The sequence below is a fragment of the Lissotriton helveticus genome, chromosome 12 (assembly GCF_964261635.1).
Source record: "Lissotriton helveticus chromosome 12, aLisHel1.1, whole genome shotgun sequence".
NCBI lineage: Eukaryota > Metazoa > Chordata > Amphibia > Caudata > Salamandridae > Lissotriton > Lissotriton helveticus.
The window spans coordinates 246,959,119-246,986,810 of record NC_136073.1 but is presented as its reverse complement, the minus strand read 5'-3'; the positions used below and the strand labels follow the sequence as shown (position 1 = coordinate 246,986,810).

Sequence of the window (27,692 nt, the reverse complement as noted above, 5' to 3'; positions counted from 1 at the left end):
TTCGCTGGGGGGTTTTGAGAACTGCTGTATGACGTTGAACAGTTCCTTGCTGTTGGTCCAGACTTTTGTCTCTTATGAAGGTCCGTTTGGTGTCTCTTATGCGCTGGTGGTATTCCTTCAGGGCGCTCCTGTGGTTGTTCCGTATAGGCCCGCCGCCACCACCACCACAGGCACCCTTGTCCTTTTGGGGTCGAGATGCTGGCAAAGCAGACTATATGCAGGTCACCAGGGTCAACAAACCATCCAGTTCCCCGCTACTCTTACAACAGCCTTCAAATCACTTTAGTTTGCCCCTAGTGGCACACAACCTCCATGTGGGAGCCAGGCTTAGGCATTTCCTCTACCGGTGGCAAAATACAGCATCCAACAGATGGCTCCTTCAGATCATTTAGTAGGGCAATACCCTGCCATTCCTTTCCGATCCGCCGCATCTTATACCCACGTTAGAGTGGTTCTCAGAGGACCATCTGTCTATCGTGGTTGCAAGAGGTACAGGCTTTTTTGGCTAAAGAAGCTATAGAGAGCATTCTAGCCCAGGAAATAGTAACTGGTGGTTACGCTTGTTGTACCTCTGCTCTCTGAATGCCTTCTTACGGAAGGAAAAATTAAAGATGCTCACATTTACCCAGATTTGGTATACCCTGGATCCAGGCATGTGGATTGTGGCTTCGGGCTTGCAGTATGCCAACTTTTATGTACCCATCCTGCACTCGCCATATGCTACTTGCAGTTCAAAGTAGGCCAGGAGCTTTTTCAATTTGCCATGCTCCCCTTTTGCCTCACTAGTGTCCCTCTGGTGTTCATGAAAGTGATGGCGGTGGTCACAGAACACCTTTGAAGGTTCAGGATTCCTGTTTTCCCTTACCTCGATCGCTGAATGCCGAAGGTGGGCTTGCCACAGTCAATTGTAGACCACCTCCAGACTATGGCAAGCCTCCTGACATTATCAGGATTCACTATCAACTAGTAAAGTCACACAAGGCTCCTTTGCGGATGCTTACTTTCCTTGGAGCCATCCTGGATATGGTGCGGTTCCGTGGCATTCAGGTTATGATCCTACTATTTCAGCCTCAGACCTGTGTCTCAGTAACAGTAGCTGGGAGACTTCTTAGTGGAACCTGAAGTATCAATGGGCCCACCACTTGAAGGATTCCCTTGGTTTCAGAGGAGGCTGCAAAAGATCTGCAGTGGTGGCTGCTCAAATGCAATTGAATCAGCAGGCAGACTCCTCTTCCTACCATACCCAGAGTTGATGCAGGTTACTGATGTATCACTTATGGGCTCAGGAGATCATCTGGGAGATGTGGAGCTCAGAGGACCTTGATCTCTAGCAGTGATTTGCCTCCACATCAGCCTACTGGAGTTGCAGACCATTCGCCTGGCGCAGAAAGCGTTCCTACCTGCCACCAAAAGGAGCTTGGTTCAGGTCCTCACAGACAACATCACAGCCATGTCGTACTGAAAAAAGCAGGGCAATGGTTGTGCGTCAAGAGGCCTTTGGTCTCTGGACTTGGCTGGACCGTCATGGCATGGTCTTACATTACCTGGTGGGATCTTTGATCGCCAGATTGGATGGTGTGTGTACTTCTAGGTAGTGCAGGGTATTCTTCCAGCAATGGAGAGTTCGCTGGCTAGAACTTTTCACCACTATCGAGACTGCGCCTTGTCAAAACTTTTGCAGGCTGGATTTTTCAAATAAGGCTCTCTTTTGTAGATGCATTCTGGTTATTGTGGAGCACGGGATTCCTGTATGTCTTTCCGCCGCTGCCTCTCCTGCCCTAAGGTCTGAAAAAGACCAGGAACAACTGAGCCCAAGTTATCTTAGTGGCTCCAGATTGGACTAGAAAAGTGTGGTACCAATACCTTCTGTCCCTGAATATCTGTCCCACCGATCAGGCTACAGCTTCGGGTGGATCCCTTGTTGCAACAGCAGGACAGGGTCCTGCACCTAAAACAGCACAATTGACAGCATTCAATCTCCCTCCTTCCCCAAGTTGTGGATGGCCTCTTTGCTTCCAGGCATCCCTCATAAAAGTCCATTTATACCAGCCGCTGGGAATGATTTGAGACCTGGTGTGGAGTCTGTAATAGAGACCACTTACAAGCCAAACCGATGGATGTTTTATTGTTTGTTTTGTCTTTGCCCCAGGCAGGTCTAGTGGTGAGCACTATTAAAGGTCATTTGTCAGCACTTCAGGCCTTTTTATGTTTGCCAGAATAGCTGTCATTGTTTAAATCACCTTGTTGTGATGATAGTTATTAAAGGTTTGACACATGTTCCATCCCAAACCATTTGTACTGCTATAGTGGGATCTTCATTTAGTTCTGATATTCCTCTTCGAACCAATGCACTGCTGCTCGTTGCCTGTTCTGGCTCCCAAAATTATCTTAATTGCAATCACTTCGGCTTGATGCATGAGTGAGCTCCAAGCTAATTCTTTGTGCACTGCGTCTGAGAGAATGGAAATTCAAGCAAGGAATTGACAGAGGTCAGGCTTGGGGCTTATAAATGTCTCTGCTTTGTCACTTCTGGGGCGGAACAAGGCTAACGGTGATGGGGAGGCGGCACGGGGAGTAGCGGGAGCACTACTGTGAAAATTCTGGATCTAGACGGCGTCTTGGGATTATTTTGCAGTTAAAGTATCTACCAGAAAAAGCATTTCCAAAGGCAAGTAGTCAACACGATCACCACATGCAATTCTCATCTCACCCTTAATAAAAACAGACGCTATTACAAATACTGCAAATCATCTTAAAGATGAAACTGCATAATCACATTACCCACATCATTTTTACAGAGATAATATAGAAAATGAAGTCAAATCTGTGCCCCATGCCCTGTGGAGAGACATGCGTTATTGAAGGATATGCAGTGTGGGGTTTGCCCAAAATACAGGACAGAAAAGCCTGATAGGTCTGTGGTGGCTTGCTTGCCTTGGCATATGATGACTCACTCAGCATAGATATTTTATTGGACTATTGACGATGAGACTGCAGACCACCTGTTCAAACTGCTATGAGTGGTTTTTGTGGTATACGGTCAGTAACGTTGCCCCATAACGTTATAAGTGCTCCGTTTTTAAATGTTCTATTTAAAAATTTATTTTGCAATGTTACTTGCAACTGTGCAATTTTCCTACCCCAACTAAGCTACAGAAAGGCATTATACTGTATATAAGTCAGTTTATACCTTCATTACAACATTAAAGCAGACTTGCCTTAATTATTGCTTTCCTCAACAGTGGCAGATATTAGTTTGCAGTTCTGGTATTGTTAGCATTTTGTATCAGGCGTTTATTCACATTGCACTTAAAAATGTTCCTACCCTGGTGCTGGAGCCATTGGCTGCCTGGATTCGATGGGACCCCATGATTCGGGGACTTAATTGGACTGCGACATGGGAGGACCGCATTTCCCTATATGCGGATGATGTGCTCTTATACCTGTCCTCCCCCAGATGCTCTATCTTAGTACTTTTGAATATTTGCGAGATCTTTGGTCGGGTGTCGGGATATACCATCAATTGGTCCAAATCAGTTTTGTTCGTCCTTAGAGGCCCGCCCCCGCTGCTCCCGGAGGACGTCCCACTTATGGTCACGGAAGGCTCTTTTAAATATCTGAAAGAGACACGTTAGTATTAGATTCCTTACCTTAGAATATCCCCAGGCGTCAGACTGGATCCGGAAATTTTTGCGTAGCAGTACCCTTGCGCGTCGGTAGGCGTGGTCTGCGGCTCCGCGTCCGTCGTCGGCGTCGTGGGCGCCGCGATGACGTCGTCGGAGTACTTAGACGCCGCCTCCGCGTGCTGACGTCAGTTCTTCTTTTTTCCGCGCCAGCAAGCGCAGATCTGGAAAAAGCAGTAACCCTAGTCATTTTTGACTAACCTTTTTGATCGCTTTTGATCTTTTCTCGAGTCTTCGACTCTAACGGTGCCGTAGGGATGCCCGGCTTTAAGCACTGTGAGGATTGCGACCGTCTGATGTCGGTCACGGATCCTCACCGATGGTGTTTAACTTGTCTCGGCGTCGATCACGACGACAATGCCTGCTCCGACTGCCGCGCCCTCTCTTCGAAAGCCAGGCGGGAGCGGTCCCGCAGGCGACTCGAACTCCGGCAGTCGGTCCCGCGCCGCGAGAGGTCTCGGTCCCATGGGAGGTCGTTGGACAGGTCGCGGGCTCGGAGCCTCCACAGCTCCGAGAGTAGGCCGCACTCCTCCGGGTCGAAGTCGTCGTCAGGTAAGAGGCACAAGAATTCCAAGCGGCGTCATCGCTCTGCGGACTCCCCTCGTCGCTCGCGCGATGCGGCCGGGGGTTCGGGTGACACCACCCACACGGCTCCAACGGAGTCGCAGGCGCCGCGTCCAGCCCCATACCCTACGGTCCCTGGGCTTCACGCGACGCAGGAGGAGATTGAGCGCTTCCTCATGGCCATGAGGAATCTCCTCCGACGGGCTCCGCGGCGCCTTCGGGCCCAGCGGACCCGTCTGGGAACCCTAGCGGGTCGGGGGGTTCGGCCCGACGCCGTCGGGTGCTACGGCCCCGACGCCGCCTTCGGGCCTGGCACCGCAGGTTCCCGCTATCCCGACGCCGCCGGGCCCGGCGCCGAGGGGTTCAGTTGTTCCGGCGCCTTCGGGCCCGGCGCCGCGGGACACCGCTGGACCTCCTTTGGGATCTGGTTCGTCGCCGGTGGACCTTACGACCTCCCCGGCGTCGGACCCTCAGGTGTCGCCTCGGGCGGCGCCGTCCCCGGTCCTCCCTTCGTTCCTGTTCCGGCGTCGGGACCGCCCCGATGGGCGCCGCTCCAGACGTCGTTTGGAGAATTTAACTTCTATGAACAGGCCCCATTAGTTGAGGACCCTGAGTTTCAGGAGATGGGTGCTGAAGAGGACTGGGAGGGGTCTGAGGACCCTCTGACCAGAGAGTGTCAGTCTCATGAGGACTGGACAGGAGACCTTGGGGAGGCAAGTGGCCTGGACACCTCTCCAGACACTGGTTTTGTCTCCCCTCCTACCGTGGCTACGGAGGAGGGGGCAACCTACAGTGTGGGGCTGATGAGGGCTGCCAAGGCCTTGGGCATTGAGCTCCCCGTCGCGGCCGTGAGGACTAATCTCCTCACTGAGGTCCTTAAACCGCAGTCAAGCTCGGCCGAGTCTCTGCTGCCCTTTAATGAGGCCTTGACCGACGTTCTTCTGGGCACTTGGTCCAAGCCCGCTATGGGTTCGCCCGTAGATAGGAACGTGGCCAGACGCCACCGCCCAGCCCCGGGCGACCCATGTTTCCTGTCCACCCACCCTACCCCCGAGAGCCTGGTCATCCAGGCCTCCAATTCCCAGACCGCGTTCCCGTCGGCCCCACCGGACAGGGAATCCAAGAGGTATGACCAGTATGGGAAGAAGATCTTCTCATCCCTTAGTCTGGGCCTGCGGTCTTCCAACACCGCCTGCCTCTTGGGACGTTACACCCACTCTGTGTGGCATAAGGTCGCGGAGGTGCTGCCAGAGTGTCCGTTGGAGGTACGGGCCAAACTCGGCCAAGCCCTTGTGGAGGGCCGGGATGCAGCCAAATATTCCATCAGGTGTGGGCTGGATACCACCGACTCGCTAGGTAGAGCGATGGCAACGACGGTGGCGGTCAGACGCCACGCCTGGCTGAGGTCCACTAACTTTTCGGCAGATGTCCAGAACACACTCATGGACATGCCGTTTGATGGCCGTCGCCTCTTTGGCGACAAAGCAGACCATGCGCTTGAGCGCTTTAAGGACTCCAGGGCTACAGCCAAGTCCTTGGGCCTCTCGGGCCGTGCCAGCAATCGGCTGCTTTTTACTCCTTTCCTGGCCACGGAAGGGGTGCGCCCACACACGACGACAGCCACGCTCCGCAGGGCAATACCCAACGCGGTGGTGGCCGTGGGAACCGCCGTCCGGGCGGTTGAGGGCAATGGCGAGGTCAGTCCACACCTTCCCCCGCAGCATCCGTCTCAAAACCCTCCTAGTCCGTGCTTTCAGGCCCATGAGACGCCAGTGGGGGGCAGGGTTCGCCATCACCACCTCCACTGGCGCACTGTCACATCGGACAGGTGGGTGCTGCAAATCGTCCGAAGGGGCTACTCCCTCCCCTTCGAGGCGACTCCTCCAGCCATGCCACCGCAGAACCACCGTGTATCGGGGGATCATTTGCGACTTCTGCAGGAGGAAGTTACGGCCCTCTTGGCCAAGGGGGCCATCGAGCGCGTTCCTGGGCCAGAAGTAGGGTGTGGTTGCTACTCCCTCTACTTTCTGGTACCCAAGAAGGGCAAAGGGGCCTATCTTGGACCTAAGGAACGTCAACGGCTTCCTCCGGAAGAAGAAGTTCAAGATGCTGACACTGGCTCAGGTCCTAGCTGCCCTGGACCCAGGAGACTGGATGGTAGCGTTGGACTTGCAGGACGCTTATTTTCATATCCCCGTCCTGCCTGCCCACCGGCGCTACCTGCGGTTCATGGTTGGCCACAAGCACTTTCAGTTTACCGTGCACCCCTTCGGCCTTACCAGCGCCCCACGTGTGTTCACAAAGGTGATGGCGGTGGTCGCAGCTCATCTGCGCAGGTTAAGGGTTTCAATCTTCCCCTACCTCGACGACTGGTTGTTGAAGGCGGGCTCGCCCCAGACAGTCGTCAGCCACCTCCAGACTACGGCAGACCTCCTGCACCAGCTGGGGTTCTCCATCAATGTGCCGAAGTCACACCTGTGCCCCTCTCAGAAGCTCCTCTTCATCGGAGCGGTTCTGGACTCGGCACGGTTTCGGGTTTATCCACCCGAACAGCGGGTCCGGGATATTCAGGCTCTGATTCCCATCTTTCAGCCGTTATCCCGGGTTTCGGTCAGGTTGACGCTGCGGCTTCTGGGGCAGATGGCCTCCTGCATCCTACTGGTGCATCACGCCAGGTGGCGGATGCAGGCTCTGCAGTGGGACCTGAAGTTTCAGTGGGCCCAGCATCAGGGCAACCTATCCGACCACGTCCTGATCTCGGAGGGCACTGGGAGACAGCTGCAGTGGTGGCTTACGGACCGCGATTGGGTCAGCGGCAGATCCCTCTCCCTTCCCCAACCGGAGCACGTAGTTGTGACGGACGCGTCCCTCCAGGGCTGGGGAGGCCACATGGGAGAGGCGGAGATCAGAGGCCTCTGGTCTCTGGCGGAGGCCCGGCTCCACATCAACCTGTTGGAGCTCCGGGCGTTTCGTCTGGCACTGAAGGCATTCCTCCCCTCTGTCCGGGAGAGTGTAGTGCAGGTGTTCACGGAAAACACCACCGCCATGTGGTACTGCAACAAACAAGGCGGGGTGGGCGTGGACCCTTTGTCAAGAGGCTCTTCGCCTTTGGCAATGGCTGGAACGCCAGGGCGTGACCCTGGTGGCTCAACACCTGGCAGGTTCTCTGAACGCCAGGGCAGACTAGCTCAGCCGTCGGTGCATGATGGATCACGAATGGCGTCTGAACTCGGACGTGGCGCAAGGCCTCTTTCAGCGATGGGGAGAGCCTTGGTTAGATCTATTCGCCACCGAAGAGAACGCGCAATGTCATCAGTTCTGCGCGTTGGAATTTCCAAGGCGGCACTCGCTCGGAGACGCTTTTCGTCGCGAGTGGAGTTGCGGTCTGTTGTACGCCTTTCCGCCTATTCCACTTCTGCCCAGAGTGCTGAAGAAGATCAAGCGCGACCGGGCCCGAGTCATCCTTGTGGCTCCGGACTGGGCGAGAAGGTACTGGTATCCAGAGCTACTCAGTATGTCAGTCGATCCCCCGGTTCGTCTGCCTCTTCAGGAGGACCTTCTGTCGCAGCAGCAGGGGACGGTCCTCCACCCGAACCTGTCCAGTCTCCACCACCATGCTTGGAGATTGAGCGGCGACAGTTGAGGCCATTTGACTTGCCTCCTGAAGTTTGTAACATCATTCTGGCAGCCAGGCGTCCCTCCACGAAGTCGGTATACGCCTGCAGGTGTAACAGATTTGTGGCATGGTGCACAGCAAAGGCTGTGGATCCCCTCAATGCCCCTCTTTCTGAGGTCCTTCTCTTCCTTCTTTCTCTTGCCCAGCAGGGCTCTGCTCTGGGCACTATCAAGGGCTACCTTTCTGCCCTTTCAGCCTTTCTCAGGCTGCCTGATCAACCTTCTTTATTCAAGTCCCCTATTGTAAATAGATTTCTTAAGGGCATGACACACACGTTTCCTCCTGTTCCGTTTGTGATGCCTCAGTGGGACTTGAACCTGGTTCTTACGTTTCTGATGTGTCCTCCCTTTGAGCCACTTCACAACTGTCCTCTTCGCCTTCTTACTTTGAAGTCTGCTTTCCTGGTTGCCATCACCTCTGCCAGGAGAGTGAGTGAGCTCCAGGCCCTTTCTTGTACTCCACCTTTCCTTTCTGTCTGCGTACCAAACCTTCTTTCCTGCTCAAGGTTGTCACGGCCTTCCACATCTGGCAGTCTATCACCTTGCCAACCTTCTTCCCGCCACCGCATCCCTCTAAAGAGGAAGAGCGGCTCCACCGTCTGGACCCAAAACGTGCGCTCTCATTCTACTTGGATCGCACACGCCAGTTCCGGGTGGATGACCAACTCTTTGTTGGTTACGTGGGCGCGAAGAAGGGGAAAGCGGTGCACAAGAGGACCATCTCCCGGTGGATCATCCTGTGTATCCAGGCATGCTACTCCTTGGCTAGGAAGGAGCCCCCTGTTGGACTGCGGGCTCATTCTACCCGAGCGACGGCGGCTACCACTGCCCTGGGCAGGGGTGTGCCCTTACAAGACATCTGTCAGGCAGCTACGTGGGCATCGCTGCACACGTTTGCAGGACACTACTGCCTGGACAGCCAAGTCCGGAGGGATGGCTTCTTTGGCCGTTCCGTCCTCCAGGACTTTCTGGTGTGATTATTGGTTCGCAGACCCACCACCGGGGTTGGTATTGCTGGGGTATCTATTCTAAGGTAAGGAATCTAATACTAACGTGTCTCTTTCAGATGCACAAGTTACTACTTGTGTAACGATATATCTGTAAGAGACATTAGTTAGTATTAGATTCCTTACCGACCCACCCATCCTCCCCGTTCTGCGAACCAATATCTAGGGTTAGGGTTGTACCCTTTCAGGGCCCTAGTTTCAATGGCACTGGTGTTGGTTTTTAACATGGCTCTGCGTTTCTGGCGCGGAAAAGCTGTGTCTACGAACTGACGTCAGCACGCGGAGGCGGCGTCTAAGTTTTCCGACGACGTCTTCACGGCGCCCACGACGCCAACGACGGACGCGGAGCCGCAGACGACGCCTACCGACGCGCAAGGGTACTGCTACGCAAACATTTCCGGATCCAGTCTGACGCCTGGGGATATTCTAAGGTAAGGAATCTAATACTAACTAATGTCTCTTACAGATATATCGTTACACAAGTAGTTAACGGCCAGATCAGACGATTTTCTCCTTAAAAATTTAGAGCCCCCCCTTGAACGCTGTCGGAATGATGTGAAACACTGGCATAGCCTGCCTCTGACCCTCCTGGGCAAGGCAGCCCTTTTTAAAATGATGACGCTTCCACGACTTTTTATATGTATTGGAGAATGCCCCATTTCCCGTCTCTTTAAAGTATTTAAAAAATATCGATGCAGTGGTCTCTTGCCTGCTCTGGGGAAATAAGCCGGCACGCATTTCGCAGGGCAAGTTGATTCGGGGCTGGTACGACGGCGGTATAGCCGTTCCGGATATTCAGTTATAATATTGGGTAGCCCAATTGAAAATATTTAACCAATGGTTACACGCGCCCCAGACGGAACCGGCGTTCCAGGCGGACAGGTATGAGCTGGGAGAGGCAGGAATTCTCTTTGCACTATATGATTAGGGTGCCTCTTCCTCCCTCTTGGGACCGACCGCGCACACAGTCAGCATCTGGTAGGCGGCACAGATCCATCTTAAATGCAAAAATACTATCACTCAAAGGAGAAGTGTGGCTCAATGGTTAAAGCAATTCGGAAAGATCGGGATGCACACCATTTTTTATGTAATCATTTTTCACAGTTTTTATCCATCATTGATAAGAATGCGTGCAGCTTGACATCGAGCCTTGCCCTGTGGCCCTCTAATTTAGACAATAGGGTAGGATGAGGCTTTTGTAACATGTTACTTTGGAATGAACGAACATTATAACTGTGAAATGTGTATTGATGGAGATTAAAATAGTGCCTATTCAAATTTTACAAATGTACTGTTGCAATGCATTGTGGGTTTTAGAGTTTTTTGACATCCGTGTAGTAGTGTTTCATTAGAAATATGGTGGGAACATAATGAGAGCAGCACCAATCAGGGAAGAGTTTGTTGGTAGGGTAAGGTTTAAAAGCACTAGAAATGCCGAACAGTCACACCATGTGAAATGTGAGGAGTACGAAGTTTATTCTTCTTTAGCAGGTACGTGAATGTCCGTTAAGTTAAACAGATGCTCCTAAACGGAATAATGTGGTTCTTGAAGGGACTCTTACGCCGTTTACGAGATAGGGAGGGAGGAATAGAATGAGGGGTAAGTGCGTTTTGCACACTTAGGAACACGTAGTTAGAGCACTAAGTAAAGATTTGGGTGAACCGTGAAGGTAATGTAAGATCCAAGTGCAATGTGAACACCTGGCTAATTACGGCGGAGATTAGAGGTTACATTTTAATGTGGTCATAAATCGTGTGGGGTACCGTGGGGGGCGGGTTGATTCGTATTCTCTGTTTAGGTCGAGTGCTATATTTAGTAAAAATATTCCCTAGTAGTATAAAGAAGGGTGCGCCCAGTGAACAGGGAGCTAATGTTTATTTAAATCATTCACTTGTTGTCAATCAGCAACTCGCAGATAATGGATTTTATTAAGACAATAGCGTTTATGTACATGGTATACTGTTTTATATTTTTTCATCAATGTTATAGTAGTGTGGAGTTCTGTAATAGTGACATGTGTTCATTGTTGTTACTTTATAGTGTCCCCTGACGAAGGGGCTTTCAGCCCCGAATGCATTGGGTTTTAAATAAACACTGCGTGGAACGAACCTTTGCAACTGTTGTGTTTAAGCAAGAGGTCCGGATGGGCACAGTTTATGCATGAGAAGCTTGGAAAATTGACAACTGATCCCGTGTGTGGAGTACTGAATAAACTGGAGAGAACAAAAAGTTTAAAAAACAGAATTAAATACTGGTAGAAATGGTTACAGAGGATTACATGATGGACTAACTATTGAACAGCCACAAAGGCTTCTATTTGCTGTGCATTTGACTTGGGGCGAGAGGTCGCCTCATCCTACCCTATTGCCTCAATGGTTAAAGCGGCAGACCCTGATGCAGAGGTCTGGCCCGGGACCAGGGTTCAATTCCCGCCTCGGCGGGTCTTGGGCTCAATTTCCCCGGACCTGATCATTCTCGCCTCGGTGCCTATTCTAGTCATGCGTCCCACTCTGCAACTCTGGGCAATAGCTTGCTTAATCTCCACAACGGCCCCAACAGCGCTAGGATTGCTGGCTTCACCTTGGGGGTGCCCAGGAGTGGGCACTTCACAGGGAAAGGCCAGGAGGGGTTCCACAGCGGTATGTGTACAGCGCCTTGAGACCCCTTCGGGGGTGATTCGTGCGCTATATAAGCACTACATTTACATTTTATTTTATTTTTTACTCCTCTCTGGTCGGCACGGCAGCTGGATAGACTTCGCAAATCGTACTATTGGAAATTTGCACATAATGTCTCTTGTTTTAACGTTGTTTATATAAAAATTCTTTTGTATATCCCAGTGATCAACTTTGAATGTATAGCATACTTTTATGATTTTAATTTAATCGAATAAAGTGTTTTTGACTCGGACTCTGACTCTGACTTCGCAAATCCAAGGGATTCCGGGCATGGGACCTGATACGTATCTCCACGGTGGGAGATCTATGGAAGAGAGGTGCTGTGATACCGTTTGACCAGCTTCAGAACCAGTATGAGTTAGCACCCACCAAGAAATTTAGATATATACAGATCAAACATGCGCTATAATCGGTTCTTTCACCAGGCACCGATGTACCTGAGGTCACCCCTTTAAAGGACATACTGCTTACTGAGCACATGCCCAAAAAAGCGACCTCATTCACATATCGCAAACTAGTTAATAACACACCGGACCCAACACTGAAACTTAAGCACAGATGGTCCACGGACTTGGGAGAAATCGACGAGGCGGACTGGCAGACAGCGCTGTCCTCCCTGCGGGAGGTGGCTATACCCTCGAGACTCCGGCTGGTACAGCTTAAGATACTTCATCGCGTATACTACACTAGGGTCACCCTACACACCATAGGAAGGCCCACGCACCACTTCTGCCTTAGAGGCTGCGGGGAGGTGGGAACATTCTTTCACACTATATGGCAATGCCCCCAGATTACAGCATATTGGAATAAAATCATGAGAACACTGTCGCAGGTGGTGGAGGTATCAGTTGTCCCGGAGCCGACATGCTGCCTGCTGAACCTATGGGAGCCGAATGATCTTTCCCACCCTGCTCAGGATTGGGCGACGCTGGGTGTAATGTATGCCAAACAAAATATTGCCAAATATTGGGGTTCCGGGGAGGTACCGATGCTTAAAGACTGGTGCATTGATTTGGATGCGGCTATGATGGCGGAGAGAGTGGTGTCCCTGCACCGTGGGTGCCCCCGAAAATGGGACAAAATTTGGGGTGCCTGGAACAAGTACAGAGGTTATTTATGTGATCCACCAATGCTAGATGGGGTGAGTGAATCTGACTAGGGGGCGGGGGGAGGGAGGGGCTCCAGAGATGTGCCAACGGAGATGAGTCTGTTATATCAGGCTTTGTTGATGAATATACTGTCACTGACGTCTACTTTAACCTATGATACCCACTGTTTGTGCCAATTGACTGTAATGTGCCCTGCTAATGTTTCAATAAAAACAGTTTTAAAAAATGTTCCTACCTATTTCCATTAGCTTCCAGGAGAATGGAATGAAGAATATTCAGTTTAACATAACATTTACCTTTGAGTAGCTCCTGACCTCCCGGTTGTGTGAGCCACTCCCCTCTGCTGGTGCACTCCTGCAATCAGAGTGCCCTCAGTTTGTAGTTTTTTTTCTTGTGGAATTTTTGTGGTTTCAAAAGGAGAGTGCCTGTGCTTCTTGTGGTTCTTGAGCCTCCTGAGATTGTCAATTTTTGAGCAATGTAGCTGGGCGAGCTGTGATGTAAGGCTTTGGGAGGGATGCATGCGATTTTCAGTATTATTCTGGCTTCGAGCGGTAGCCAATTCAGAGATTTTAAGTCTGGAGAGATATGGGAGCGTCTTTTTGATCCGGTTATGAGCCTAGCTGCAGCATTGATGGAGGCTCTTAATGGTGCGGTTGTTGATAGTGGGAGGCCGCAGAGGGTGGTATTTCCATAGTCAATCCGAGGGATTACTAGTGCTTGAACGGCAGTTCTAAAGTCGTTGGCTGGGAGGAAGGGTTTCAGCTTTCTCAGAGTATTGATTTGGAAATTAGCTCCCTTGGTTGCATTGCTAATATGTCGTTGCATATTAAGATTGGAGTCGAGGGTGATGCCTAAGGATTTGGCTGAGTCCACAATGATAGGTTGGACGTTGAAGGCAGTGAGGTGTTTTAGCCAGTCCTGGGCGATGGGGATTTTGGCAGGGGGTGCTATTAGGAGGAATTCAGTTTTTAGGGCATTAAGTTTGAGATGGTTCTCTGCCAGCCATGATTGTGTGTCTTTAAGTGTTGAGTTGAGAAGTTTGAGGTCTTCAGGGGATTGTAGTTTTAGGTAGAGTTGGGTATCATCCGCATACATGTGGAATTGCACATTAGAGGCATGAAGCAGTGCGGAGAGTGGCTCCATGACTAGGTTGAACAAAGTCGGTGATAGGGAGGAACCTTGCGGGACACCAAGTGTAACTGGAACAGGTGTGGACATGGCGTTATTAATTTTGAATTTCTGGGTCCGATTATGAAGGAAGGAGGTGAACCATTTGAGTACTGTCCCAGAGATGCCCATTCTGATATTCAAGAGATCGAGTAGGTTCTCGTGTTTGACCGTGTCAAATGCAGATGAGAGGTCAAGTAGGATGAGGAGGCAGGTGCCAATTTGGTCTAGAATTTGGAGTGCGTCATCAATAATGTGAGTCATGGCTGATTCTGTGCTGTGTCCTGCACGGAAGCCAGATTGGTGTTGGTTGAGGAGGTCAAAATGAGTGATGTGTTTAGTCAGTTGGAGGTGGACACATTTTTCTAACAGTTTGGCTAAGGTGGGGATATTAGTGATGGGGCGGTAGTTGTTGAGGTCAGTAGGGTCAGCTGTGGGTTTCTTAAGTATGGGTGATACTTGTCCCACTTTGAGGGAGTCTGTGATAGATTCTTGTTGAAGAGTACTGTTAATGATTTTGGTCCAGAGCTGGAGAAGCCAAGGGCTGAGGTCCTTTACGGCGTTTGCAGGTAGAGGATCCGAGAAGTGGTTAGAGGGCTTCAGGGTACTTAGGATCTTGCCTATAGAGACTTCCGTGTAAGTCTCAAAGGATTCCCAGGAAGCATTGTTCTTTAGTTTGGCGGGTGTTATGCTGCTGGGGTTAGAGAATAGGTTTAGATCCGTGAGGAGATCTTTCTTGATGATTGTTTTTGTGTTGAAGAAGGAAGAAAATTCTTCACAGGATGGTAGCGTGCTGGTTGTACTATGTACTCGCTGTGGTTCATCTTTGGACTGAGTTTTGATTAGTTCAAATAGCTTTTTTGGTCGGTTTTTTGCTTGGTCTAGTTGCTGGCTAAAGAAGTTTGCTTTTGTTCGTTTGGTTTTTCTGAAGTAGGCATTTCTTTTTTTCTTCAGAGTGTTGAGGTGCATAGCTGATGGGGTGGATCGCCAATTGCGTTCTGCTAGTCTCATGTCTCGCCTGTCCTTGTTAAGCAGACTGGTTTGGAACCATCTGTACCGGTGGGAGTTCCGACCTTGGCGCTGCACTTCGTGCAGGATCTGACAACCAGTGTAGTAAGAATTGGTGACGTACTTTGGATTTTCTGATGGAGAGATTCGCGCATGTCCGTGGAAATAAGTAACGACAACAGAAGAATTGGGACTCAGTACAGTGACCCCATACGTAGGATGTAAGCCAGCTCAGAAGAAACTTTCCTTGCATTGAAGCATTATACCTTCGTGCCATCTCCTAAATACCATATGAACTCCCACAAGCCCAATATAGGGATTTGCTAGACTGCGATATCGTCTCCACTATGGCCCAAGTTATCGGTTCCATTGATCATAGTATTTGCTGATGCATCACAGTGTCCCCTGGTTTCCTGTGTCTGTTAGAGGAAAAAGGTCCTGAGGAAGGTGGCTGTATATGCCGCCGAAACGCGCGTAGACCAGAGTGCGGGGTCTCATATTTGATTCCTGAGACCTGCTAATCAGCAGAGTTCCCTGCTGTCGAGTACTCAGACTCCCCTTTTTTCGCACGTAGTGTATGTGTATGCAATGTTAGTATGAATGAGTATGTATGTTTTGAATCGTTGTGGATTGCCAGGGTTAGAGAATTAGCTATGTAATTACCTTCATTCTTTTTTTCTTTTCAATTGTGTGTGATATGGTATATTGTTTTCCTTTGAATGTATTATTGAATTATTATAGATGTATTTATGATGTGTGAACAATTTTTGTACCTTATATGAAATTTTTTCTTCAATGAAAATATACATATGTAAGCAAAGCTACGAATAAATTATACTTGATAAAAATAAAAAGGATATATATTGGTGAAGAAAAATCCCAAAAAATTGTTGTGTATTTGTCACCCGTAGCATTAAGTATATGATGTACACGTGGTTAAAATAGCTGTGGCCAACAAGGGAACTTTTTTCTGATTGTAAGCAGACTGTCATACCACGGCTTTGAGCTTTTGGAAGAGATTCTCTTTAGCTGAGGGGGGGCAACTTCGTTGATTATCGTAGTCATTGAGTTGAGGTAGTGCTCGGTAAGGGCCTGGACGTCGTCGTTGCCATAGGGGGGTATGAGTAGGTTGTAGCTGGGGGAGGGTGAGGAGATGGGATTGAGATTCCTCAAGTCTCTTTTCCATACCTTGGGTTTGGTGGATTGGGCTGGGTGAAGTTTCACCAGTTCATTGATGAAGAATGTGATAATGTGGTGGTCGGACCAGTCACAAGGTTGGATTGAGTCAAGGTGGGTGGTGTGATCTTTGGAGATAATGAGGTCAAGGATAGAGCCTTTGTCATGGGGCAGGGCTGTTGCAGATTTGGGTTAGGTCTAAGGTTTTGAGGAAGTTTTTGAGACTGTTAACCACTGAGTCGTTCTGATCATTCCAATGAAGGTTGAAGTCACCAAGGAATATTTGTGTGTTTTGTCGACCCGAATTAGTTGTGATCATGTCCATGAGGTGTTCAGTGAAGACGAGGTTGTCACCTGGTGGGTGGTAGATAATATGTAGAGAGCACACTGGATTGCCCTCGCTGTTGACATCGAGGCAGAAGTGTTCACAAGAGGAGAATGTAGGGGAGATGGCTTTGGTTACTGAAAAGCTACTGCGAAAAATACATGCTATCCCACCTCCTGTTTTGCCGGTCCTATCTAATCTGATGATGTGATAGTTAGGGGGAACTAGAATGTCGATGAGGGGGGATGAGGATTCAGTTAACCAGGTTTCGGTGAGTATGGTAAGGTCTAAGTCATGTGCGATAATGAGGTCAGCTATGTCAGATGCGTGTCTGGGGGCAGATCTGCAGCTAAGTAGTGTGCATTTGAGCCGTGGGCTAAGAAGGGAGGTGGAGGGGTCCAATGTGAGGGTGACTGTTTTCAGATTGTTGGAGATAGTGCCTCTAATATTTTGAGTGGGGGGCCTGTGAGGGTTGGAGAGGATGGTGGGGATAGGAAGGTGAGTGGACAAAGGTGAGTTATTTTGGGGGGGGGGGGTGCGTGCGAGGGTTGAACTGATTGGTGGGGATGGGTAGATGCGTAGAGGCTATGTGGGTGGTGGGAGCGGATTTGTAGGAATGTAGTAGGGTACGTATGTCATATCGTGTCCATGGATTGGTGCAGCGGAGAGGGCGGTTGGAAGAATTAGGGGCAGGGATAGAAGTCCAGTAAGGGGGGTTGAGTTTGTGAAAGAGTGTGGGATGGTTGGGGTGCTTGCCGGATAACACGGTACAAGGTGGAGAGGGGAGCCTAAGATGGCTTGCGAAAAGTAGTTTGAATGTTTGAAGCTCGTCTTTGATTTGTTGAAGGGTGGACATGATCTTGTCAAGAGTGTGGTTAGGGACAGTAGAAGTGGGGGTAGTGGGAGAGCCAAGGGTAGGTTGAGGAGAGTTGATTCGGTTCAATGGGTTCATGGGAAAGGTATGGGTGGGGGGAGGGTAGAAAGATGGGTGTGGGTTAGACGTAGGTGTGGGGGATGTTAGGGTGGGTGGAGGAGGAGGAGGAGGAGGAGTAGGGGTGGGAGTTTCCCTGGTAGGTACGTGGGTGATTATCGAGATGGGGAGGGCGGGGAGAGATGCGGTAGGGGAGGGAGGTGAAGGAGGACGGGAGACTTGAGGTGGTATAGGAATAGGGGGAGCGTGGGATGGTGTAGGAAGGCGGGATGGGGGTGGAGGGGGGGCACGGTGTGGAGGGCAGGAGTGTGTTGATGTGAGCGGGGGAGAGGAGCTAAGGTGTGAGAGGTTGAGGGGTGATGAGGAAGGGGGGGAGCAAGTGTAGCGAGGGGGAGCGTTGGTGGTGTGAGAGGAGGTGAGCTGGGTGTGGGAGGTGGCGGGGAGGGGAAGTGACAGGATGAAGGTATGATCGGTGTGGGAGGTATGGGCGTTATGATAGACGGGAGGGGCTGGATGTGAGAGGTGGGGGGGTGGTGATGGAGGCGAGGAGGCTATAAGGGGAGAGGAGATTTATGTTGTGAGGAGGAGTAGAGGGCTTAAGGATTGCATCAGACTCTGGGCACCCAGGTGTTAAGGGTGTGGGGCGTTGGAGCTGAATGTGAGGTGGTGTGCGAGGCGGAGGGGGGCTGGGGAAACCAGTGTGGATAGATGTAGAAAGGGTGTCTGTGTTGTGGGGTGGGGTAGAGTGGTTCAGGATGGCGTGCGGTTCTGGGGATCCAGGAGTCAAGAATGTAGGGGGTGGGAGGGTGTGGGACTGAGTGGGAGAAGCAGTGGATTGGGTGTTGGGAGTAGGGATGGGTTGGGAGGGGGGTCAGTGAATTGGCTACATTATCTTTAATGGTGGGAAATAGAGTATCAAATAGGTTAAGGTTAGGATCTGTGGCCTGGATGAGAAAAGTCCCATTGTTGTAAATAGTAATGGTTGCTGTTGCTTGGAAGAATTGTGATGGGGTAATGGTCATCATAAAACCATGTGCGGACTTCCTCGAAGAGGAGACCGTGAGTAGGGCATGGAAGGCTTTCCTCCATTTTGCTCTGCGTTTAGTGTAGAATATGATGTCGGTGGTCATGCGTCCAATACGGGGTGAAAAATGGGGATCTGCAAAGGGTGTTTCTGGGTGGGATTTCAGAAAGTTGTGTTTGAAGTTTTTGGCAGATTTTTTTGAGAGCTTGGGGGGGGTAGATGATAATGTATGTGTGAGTGCCGGAGAGTTCCATGGTGGTAAGTATGTTGTGGGTGAGGGTGCTGTGAGTATGTAGAACTGTGGAGGTGGGGAGCAGCTGGGGGAGTGTGATTGAGGTATCTGGAGTGGTTAACTAAGACTAGTCAAGAAATAGATGATGTAGAGGGCCGATACTATAAGGAGGGAAGAGAGAGGCTAAAATGGAGATTAGCAGCTGAAGAGAGCGTTCCGAGCATGTCTGCCAAGAGGTTAGTCAAAGAATAGTCAGAAGACTAGTCCAAGATGGCCGACAGTTTAGAGAGGCAAAGAATAGTCAGAAGACTAGTCCAAGATGGCCGACAGTTTAGAGAGGAAAAGGTAGTGGTGGCATAGTCCTATGTTTGTTTCAAGGACCAGACCTACTTCTGATGGGGAGAAGGTAAAGGCATTGTAGTCCTTTATTTGTTTCAATGAAGTGTCCTAAATCTGTTGTAGTGGTAGGGGGACAGCGAGGGAGCTGGGATTGACCAGGGAGAAGTCCTATTTCAGTTGTAGTTGTTGCTGCTAATCATTTTGAGGAGAGGCCAATGAATGGACGTGGCCCCTTTGTTCCTGTACTAACATGTGATCAGCCATTTTGGGGTGTAATATCCAGTTCCACTGCCCTCCTAATAAGTGTAAAGTTCTATCAAAGATAAAAATAATAATAGGGACAGGATAACCGCAAAATACAAGAGCACTAGTACCGTTCAGGCAGTCGCCGCTGCACTCGTTCTCCTAATCGTCCGATCGGGTTGTAGTTCAGCTCATGTCCACCCTGATGAACTGGGGTTATGCTGTCATGATCGCCGTATGAAAAACCTTGCAAAAGAAAGCTTCCGCCATATGAGTCTAAGCCAACGTGATATCGGCGTTATTGTGTGATAATCCGGATGGGGGGCGGGCTGGGAGTAGTTTCCTTACTGAAGCCGCAGGGAGTGGATCAGCTGACCTAAAACCTAATCCATCACCGCGTAGAAACTGCAACTGCAGAGCGTGATAGATCCGCTGCCACTGCATCCAGGGTCACAGGGCTTGCTACAGCGGCGATCGGTCTGAACTGACCCCTACATGCGTGCTGGTCCCGCTGCACAACCTCGTCCGGGAGGTCGCAGGAGCACACCAAGGTCGCAAATAGGAGCGGCCAGATCTGGATCCCGAGGTCTCGCTCAGTAGGCAATGGATTCGTTGCAGGTTCCACCTGGAGTCTCCGAGGCTTGCTATAATCCGGTGATCTGTCTAGCCTGCCCAACCATAATCCGTCTCGCCAGTGGCGTCCGACCGTTCGTCCCCTCCGGTGTCCGAGTTAAGGTAGGAGATCAAATCGTGACCAGGGCCATGTGCGATAAGCTCCGTGTGAAACGAAAATATCCTGTTACTCTTAGGCATTCTTTTCCAATAGAGTGACTGTCGCTAACAGGGATATAACAAAGGTAGGGATCCCAAGCGAAAACCACAGTGCCCCTGCACTATACAATAATGTTATTAGGGTGTATGGTATCAACAATGTCACTTCGATAAGTATAAAGAACAAATAGAACAACACCCAATTCATTCAAATAGCTAAACAGTTGGCGACCATGTTTAGACAAAATAGAGAAAGAAGTTTTGGATGTGATCCGTTGTTGGTGCGAAAAGTTCCGTTTATTGTTCCTATAAGTAGGCCTAACATTATTGTATAGTGCAGGGGCACTGTGGTTTTCTTTTGTTCTTGTATGGACCAAGCTTGGTCCATCTTTGAGCGGTTGTGAGGATTTACCGTTCGCCCTATTGCCTGTACCAACCATTGAATAACCTTTGTTTCTACCCTAACTTTACGGATACTCTGGCTGTGCGCCTTGTAATTCTGGAACACCTAAAAAACCTCCCAGTTGTTTGTAGGGATCCCAAGCGTTTGGAGCATCTCCGGAGAGCTCCTACCAGTCGACCATCTTGTTTGTTTTACTTCTTTATAGTGTAGTTACACTACATTTGTCACATTCCCATCAACCTTCACAGCCCAGAAGGAGAGAGAGGCCGGGCCACTACCGATCCGGGGCCACTGACTGACTGTGGCCGAAACCGGAGAGCGCAGTAGCAGAGCCTTGGCAAAGCACCTTCAGCCTGCGTTTACGGCCCCCTCTTCCCTTCCAAAGTGCAGCAGCCTGCACCCAGGGTCGGATTCGGCCGGGGCCCCGGGTCAGGTGTGGGCCGGTACCCCGCAGCAGCAGCCCCTCTCCCACCCAGCACGGCCCGTCAGCATGCTCTTACTGTGATGAGTCTGGCTGCAGCATTCTGTATGGTCTGGAGTCTTCTGAGGAGCTGGATGGCGATGTCAGCGTAGAGGGTGTTGCCATAGTCCAGGTGGCTGGTGACAAGGGCCTGAGTGACGGTTTTTCTGGTTTTGGTTGGGATCCATCTGAAGATTCTGCGGTGCATGTGAAGTGCGTGGAAGCAGGAGGAGGAGACTGCATTAACTTGTCGTTTCATGGTCAGTTGGCTGTCGAGGATGATGCCAAGGTTTCGTGCATGGTCGGTCGGTGTCAGTCCAAGTTCTGCAGGCCACCAGCAGTAATCCAATGCGGAGGTGTTCTTCCCGAACATCAGTTCTTCAGTTTTGTCAGAGTTGAGTTGGAGGCAGTTCTCTTATCTATTTGGCTATGTTGGTCATGGCGCTGCAGAAGTTCGTTTTGGCATTGGCGGGGTCCTCTGTGAGTGAGAGGATCAGTTGAGTCTCGTCTGCGTAGGGGATTATGTTGAGACCGTGGGATCTGACAACATCTGCGAGTGCGATCATGTAAAACAGGGATGATCCTTGTGGTATGCCGCAAATTATATATTTGGTGGCGTCTTGCCATATGCCAATTTGATATAGTCTGTTGATGAGGATGTTGTGGTAGTTTTGTTGAATGTCATGGAGAGGTCAAGGATAATCAGGGCCGCCGTTTCTCCATGGTCGAGGAGTATTCTGAGGTCTGCGGTACAGGACCTACCCGCAGTGCGGGACACACTTTGGACCCGATCTTCACCTCCAGCAACAGATTCAAGTACAGCCACGCCATACAACTCACCTGCTCCGACCACCACCGCGTCCACATCACCATCTCAGGACCCACCCACCCTCGCACCAAGTCTACATACAGAGTATGGAAATAAGTATCAGAAGACCAGTGGGACAACACCCTAGGCTTCTGCCTCCCAGACACTACACAACCCAGAACAAGCAGAAAAAAACTTCTTCCAATGGTTTACCAAATGCGCCAACACCATCGCCCACCAAGACGGGCAAGGCCATAAGATCAACCAAAATAGGATTCTGGTATAACTAAGAACTGCACTCCACCAAATGCATCTGCTGGGAACTTTAAAGGAAGTGGTGCATCAGCAAAAAGACGGAAGATCACACCGCCTTCAAAACCTAATTCAAGCAGTACCACCCCCTACTTAAAGACACAAAGTAGAACGCCCTAGCAGACTGCATCAAAGCTAGCACAAACGGCAGCAAGGAAATCCCCACCATCCTGAGGGATTTCTCCAGCCCCGCAGCCACAGAGAACGGCATCACACCCTCTCAGAACTGTGCGACAACCTTGCTGATGTTTTCCACAACAAGATTTCAGCCATCTACAAGAATATCGAACTCCAACCATCAAAAGCATCAACCAGCTCACACCTACGAACACAAACCCCTGCTTACCCACTTGGAGCCCCTCACCACGCAAGACACCATCGCCATTATGAACTCTATGCACTCGGGAGCACCCACTGACCCCGTCCCCACCATGTCTTCAACCATAGATACAAGACAATTGGCAAAAAGCTCAGGAAGGTCCTGAACACCACCATCACCTTTCCTGGAGGACTGGAAGCATGGGGAAGCTAGACCCCTCTTGAAAAAACCATCAACCAACCCAGCCAATCTGAAGAACAAACGACTCATCTCGCTGCTCCCCTATCCAGCTAAAGTCCTTGAGAAAGCAATCAACCAGTAACTCACCCAACACCCAGAAGACCACAACCTCCTGGACCCCTCCAAATACGGATTTCGAGCCAACCATAGCACTGAGACAGCGCTCATTGCAGCCACCGACAACATCAGAGCACTCCTTGACCGTGGCGAAATGGCAGCCCTCATCCTCCGCGACCTGTCCGCCATGTTTGACACTATCTCATCACATCCTGATCAACAGACTCCACCACATCGGGATCCAAGGAGACACCCTCAAATGGATGGCCTCCTACCTAACCGGCAGAACCCAAAGGATCTGCTTCCCGCCGTTCACCTCAGAGCACAAGAAAATCACCTGCTGATCATCCCACAGCTCCACCCTCCTCAACACCTTCATGATCCGACTGGCCGACGCAGTCAGATTGTACGGACTCACCATCATCTCCTACGCCAACAACACCCAGCTCATCCTATCACTAACCGAAGACACCACCAAAGCCAACTTCCACAAAGGCATGATGAACGTCGCGGACTGGATGAAAGACAACTGTTTTAAACTCAACACAGAGAAGACAGAGGTACACATCTTTGGAAACAACCCCTCGCCATGGAATGACACGTGGTGGTCTGCAGATCTTGGCCAACCCCCAGCCCCAACAGACTACACCCACAACCTTGGCATCATCCTGAATAGCAAGCTAACCCTGAAGAAACAAGTCAACACAATCTCATCCGGCTGCTTCCTAACCCTTTGCATGCTATGCAATATCTTCAGATGGCTCCCGATCAACATCAGATGGACTGTCACACAGGCCCTCATCATCAGCAGACTGGAATTTGTAAACAAGCTCTACTTAGAAATCACCTCACAGCTACTGAAAAGTCTTCAGCAAGTACAGAATTCAGCAGCAAGAATCACACTCGACCTCCCCAGAAGGACTCACATCACACCCCATCTTAAGAAACGACACTGGCTCCTGATCCAGAAGAGGTGCCAGTTCAACTAATCAGAATACTTGCCACTGGTAAGATCCCTTTGCTTTAAAAAAGGTTCCTAATGAACAAATTTGTACCTTAACTGGGTTGGGATAATTTGTTCGAAATCATTGATCCTACAACCATTGTACCTTCAGGTACCATCATGTGATGTTGCTCCTCTGCACCGTATTATGTGCCCCCCTTCGTAGCCTGCTATCTTCCTCTTTATTGTATTACTCTCCTGGATTCATTTGTCTAGGAATCATGCCATTATTCCTGTTGTGTATTCCTACTTGATGTTGATATTGGATCTATGCTCTTCTTTTCCTCATTATGTGTGCCCCCGACCGTAGCCTGCTTTATACCTGTTTTTTGCACTACTCTCCTTGATTCATCTATCTGGGAATTATGCTATTATTCTTGTGGCATATTCTTGATGTCGTTATTTTGATTTATGTCCTGCCTTTCATCCTTTGTAAAGCCCTCTGATATCCTTCGGGATCTTGTTCGCGCTATATAAAACTTTATAAATAAAATAAATATATAAGATGCTGATCCACGCATACTAGACCCTGCATAGCGAAGGGCCAGCATACATTAAAAAACACCTGACCTTTTACCAATTGACCAGACACCTTCACTCAGCATCCCTCACATAACACTAAAAATCCACTGAGCCAACAGTGGAGCACGTGCCTTCTCGCACCTGGCTGCTATGGCCTGGAACAACCTCCCCCTGCACCTCTGGACCGCACTGACACTACAGCAATTCATGAGAGAACTGGAGACCTGGATGTTTGAATAACCTAACCTTCATGCAACAGCAACAGCTCCAGCGCCTCGCGACCCCTAGGGGTGATTTGCAGTGCTTTATAAATGTATGATTGAGAAATAATTGCTTAAGCCATGGCTTTTGAGAACACTCTTCAAAATCATGGGTTCCGTCATTGCGATGTGCTTGCTTGGAATCGATGGTGCCAATGAGCTGGTACCCTACAGTTTTAAATCTTTAGGGCCAACTCAAGCATACCTAAGATATGTAAATATGATTTAACAGAAGCTAGGGGGCGGCTAATGGTCATTAAATATTGCTACACTGGTACTCTGTGGGGAATTTGTTGCACTGTCCCTTTGGTACTGTATGATTTATACTTTGTTTCTTCTGTGTGTTTTCTGCAGATACTTGGTTTCTGTGGAGAATTTGATCCAGAAGTGAGAGCTGCACTTCTCAACATGTCCTCATCGTCGTTGGATCAAACTTTGTATGATGAACCTATCCTTTTCTAAATGAAACATTTATAAAGGGGCCATGGTGATACACAGGCGAGAAATGGATATTTCTCAACCCGAACAGATGACGGACATGGTGGGCCCTGGAAGGAGTACTAGTTCAAGAAGAGTTCTTATGACTAGTTAAGCCAGTTGCACATTAACAAACTACTCGAAAAGAAAGTGAAAAGTTATTTATTTTTATATTTTCTCTTTGTGACTTACCTTTATGTGAAATTAATGTGTCAGTATTTCATTAAATAAACTGAAATATATTTTTCTCTGAGAAGTCTGTGTCTGAATGTCCTGAAATTAAAAACATAACACTAAGGAACGGCTTGGGATGGAAATGGAATGCCTTTTTAATGCTTCAATAATATGGCATGATTTTAAAAAGACCACACAGCTCAAAGGCGATATATACATGTGTATAGGTCAGAGTTTCAAATTGATACTATGATTTTATTTTTTGTTTAGAACTCTGGCATTGTTAGACAAATCTGCACGAAACTCTCTATAAAAAATGTAACTCCTTTAGAGTGGATCTTGTCATGTTTTATGCTGATCTTGCTAATGAAGGGAGGGAGAATGGTGGTGGGTCAAAAAAGCAGTGTTATCAAGTGGCCCTACTGCAGATGCTCTGCAGCAATACCTTCAAAGCTGGAGCACACTTTCACGTTCTAACCTAGGCAGGCTGCCAGATTATAATGGTCACCTTCCCACAACGTGGTTATCTTTTCCAAGAGAACAAGTTACTTTACTTCAGTCACACTTCATTTGTAGCATGTGTGGCTTTTGATACACAAGCTCTACATACTCCTGCATCTAGAATTGAGGCTGGACTTTCCAACTTTGTTTTGTTCAAAGAACTCAGTATCACAAGACCTGTTGTGATTTCCCCCGTAGTCTACAGTGCATAAAGACACAGGCCACCTCAGATTGTTGTCTTCAGATATTGGATTTGGACGTTTCAAGTATAGGCTTTGAGACCAACACATTCTTGCTGACTTTTTGAGACCAACGATTTGGAAGACAACCCGTGAACCTTCTCTACACAACAGCTTCCTCTGTGACTCCTGGTCAACACCCTTCGGTAACCCATGTCCTGAATAAATGACCAGCCACCAGTCCACAACCATCGAAGAAACACAATGTACGCCTTTCCCTTCCACAACACCGCTTTAATGTTTCCCCCGATTACAACAACACCTTCTGCGACTTCTTCCTCACGATCTGGTGCAAAGAAACACTCAGGTACTGTAGAGAGATGCTAGGTGCATCAAAGATGCAAAGAGAAACTTTACGCGAAAAGGCTGACATCTTCGGGGAAGGAGACACTCTAGACACCAAAACAGTGGAAGCAGGCCCCTTAGGCCTTCTGCCAGTGCAGTGCACACCCCACTCCAACACAGTCTCCTCGCACGACAAAGCAGAGGCTCCAGCTCTGAAACCTTCAGGTTCTCACATCAGGACCACGCCTAAGTCAGTAGCTGTGGTGGCCAAATATCTAGTAATGAAGCCTTTAACCTCAAAAGCATGCTGCCCATGTAGAGCACCACTTATATGGGAGTTGCATGTCAAGCCCTAAAAGGTAGCGACCTTTGAGTACAGTTCCAACACCAGGTGCTGGTTGACCTCGAGGATAGCCCTTGAAGCCTGCAAAACTGCCTCCCAAATGCATTGAGCCTTGAAGGCAGTCTACTCTGATTTCAATCTGAAATGTCAAATATCCTAGGAGTTGAGATAACTACTGAAAGCTGCTACCAGACTGATGCTGAAACCTCCTTGAATGCTGAAGTTGGGCACGGCAGAGGCTCCCATCCTTCTACCGCTAAGATCCATGACTCCAAGCATCCTTAACAAGGTGCCTCTCGATAAGCTTCCCACATGTGCTCTAACGCCTGAGCACTGGCTTGAGTTTGAAGAAGAATTGGCCTTCAAGGCACCCCAGGTCTCCCCAACCTACAGAAACAAACAGGACAGGAACACAAGCCCACCACCCAGCCTCCTAATCCCAGGCACTCCCTCCAACCACTACCCCCCAACATCTGACTCCACCTCGGCCACCATCTCCTGACTCCCCTGGCAGGTCAGTCCACACTGTTTTAGAACCAGGAAGCCCTAAGAGCTGCTGGACCAGTATAATGAGCCCCTATTACCTAGGGAAGTGGTTGCCCATGGGAGGACTACATGATCAATCCTACTGAGGACCAGGACATAGTACCCCTAACCCACCAAACCATCACAATCCACTATGCTACCACCGAACATACAATTATTTCGAGGGCTGCCCAACACTGCAAGGTGGACCTGCACGTCCTTCAAGAGGATGACTTCCTAGTAGAGAGACCCTTTCTAAAACTGAAAGGGAAGTGCAGCTCTATACTAAAGGTCATGTTGATAACTGCCCCAGACAGTTTTAAAGAGCCAGTAAAGCCCAGGGTGGCCCCAAAAAAATCATACGGTCTCACCCTTGGATCCACTTTACAATGAGTCTGGTTCCCCCAGACTCCATAGTCATTCATGCAGAGAGAAAACACGCTTTGGCATAGGCAACATGAAACTCCACCCTTTCAGACCAGGATAGCAAGGGTATTGGCGCAGTTAGCAAGTATGTGTTGGTGGGGGCCACCACTCCCGGGCCCATCACCATTTTATGGGTCTTCTATGCTGATATGATAAATACAAATGTGAGGAGACGGAGGAACTGATAAAACACCTCCCAAAAACACATAGGAGAAGAAGACAAAAGACTGTGGCAGAGGGAGAGGTTGTCTCTGGTGATGACATCCACTGTGCCCTAAGTGCAGCAGGTACTAGTCAGACCAGTACAATGACCTCACTAGTCAAAAAGCCATCTGCCACCCACAAGAACACCAACTAACACAATTCTTAAGACTGCGCTTGAGAGCGCATTTTCTCAGAGATCTC

At 49.5% G+C, this 27,692-nt stretch overlaps 1 protein-coding gene across 1 annotated transcript in view; it reads left to right on the top strand.

Annotated features, from left to right (window-relative positions):
- FANCA (FA complementation group A) overlaps nt 1-25,047 on the top strand; it is a 674,778-nt gene extending 649,731 nt beyond the window's left edge. Inside the window, exon 43 of the mRNA XM_078671408.1 lies at nt 24,672-25,047. Within this exon, the coding sequence (XP_078527534.1) occupies nt 24,672-24,779 (108 nt within the window). The 3' untranslated portion in view covers nt 24,780-25,047. The remainder of the gene's footprint in view (nt 1-24,671) is intronic.
- The last annotated feature ends 2,645 nt before the right edge of the window (nt 25,048-27,692 follow it).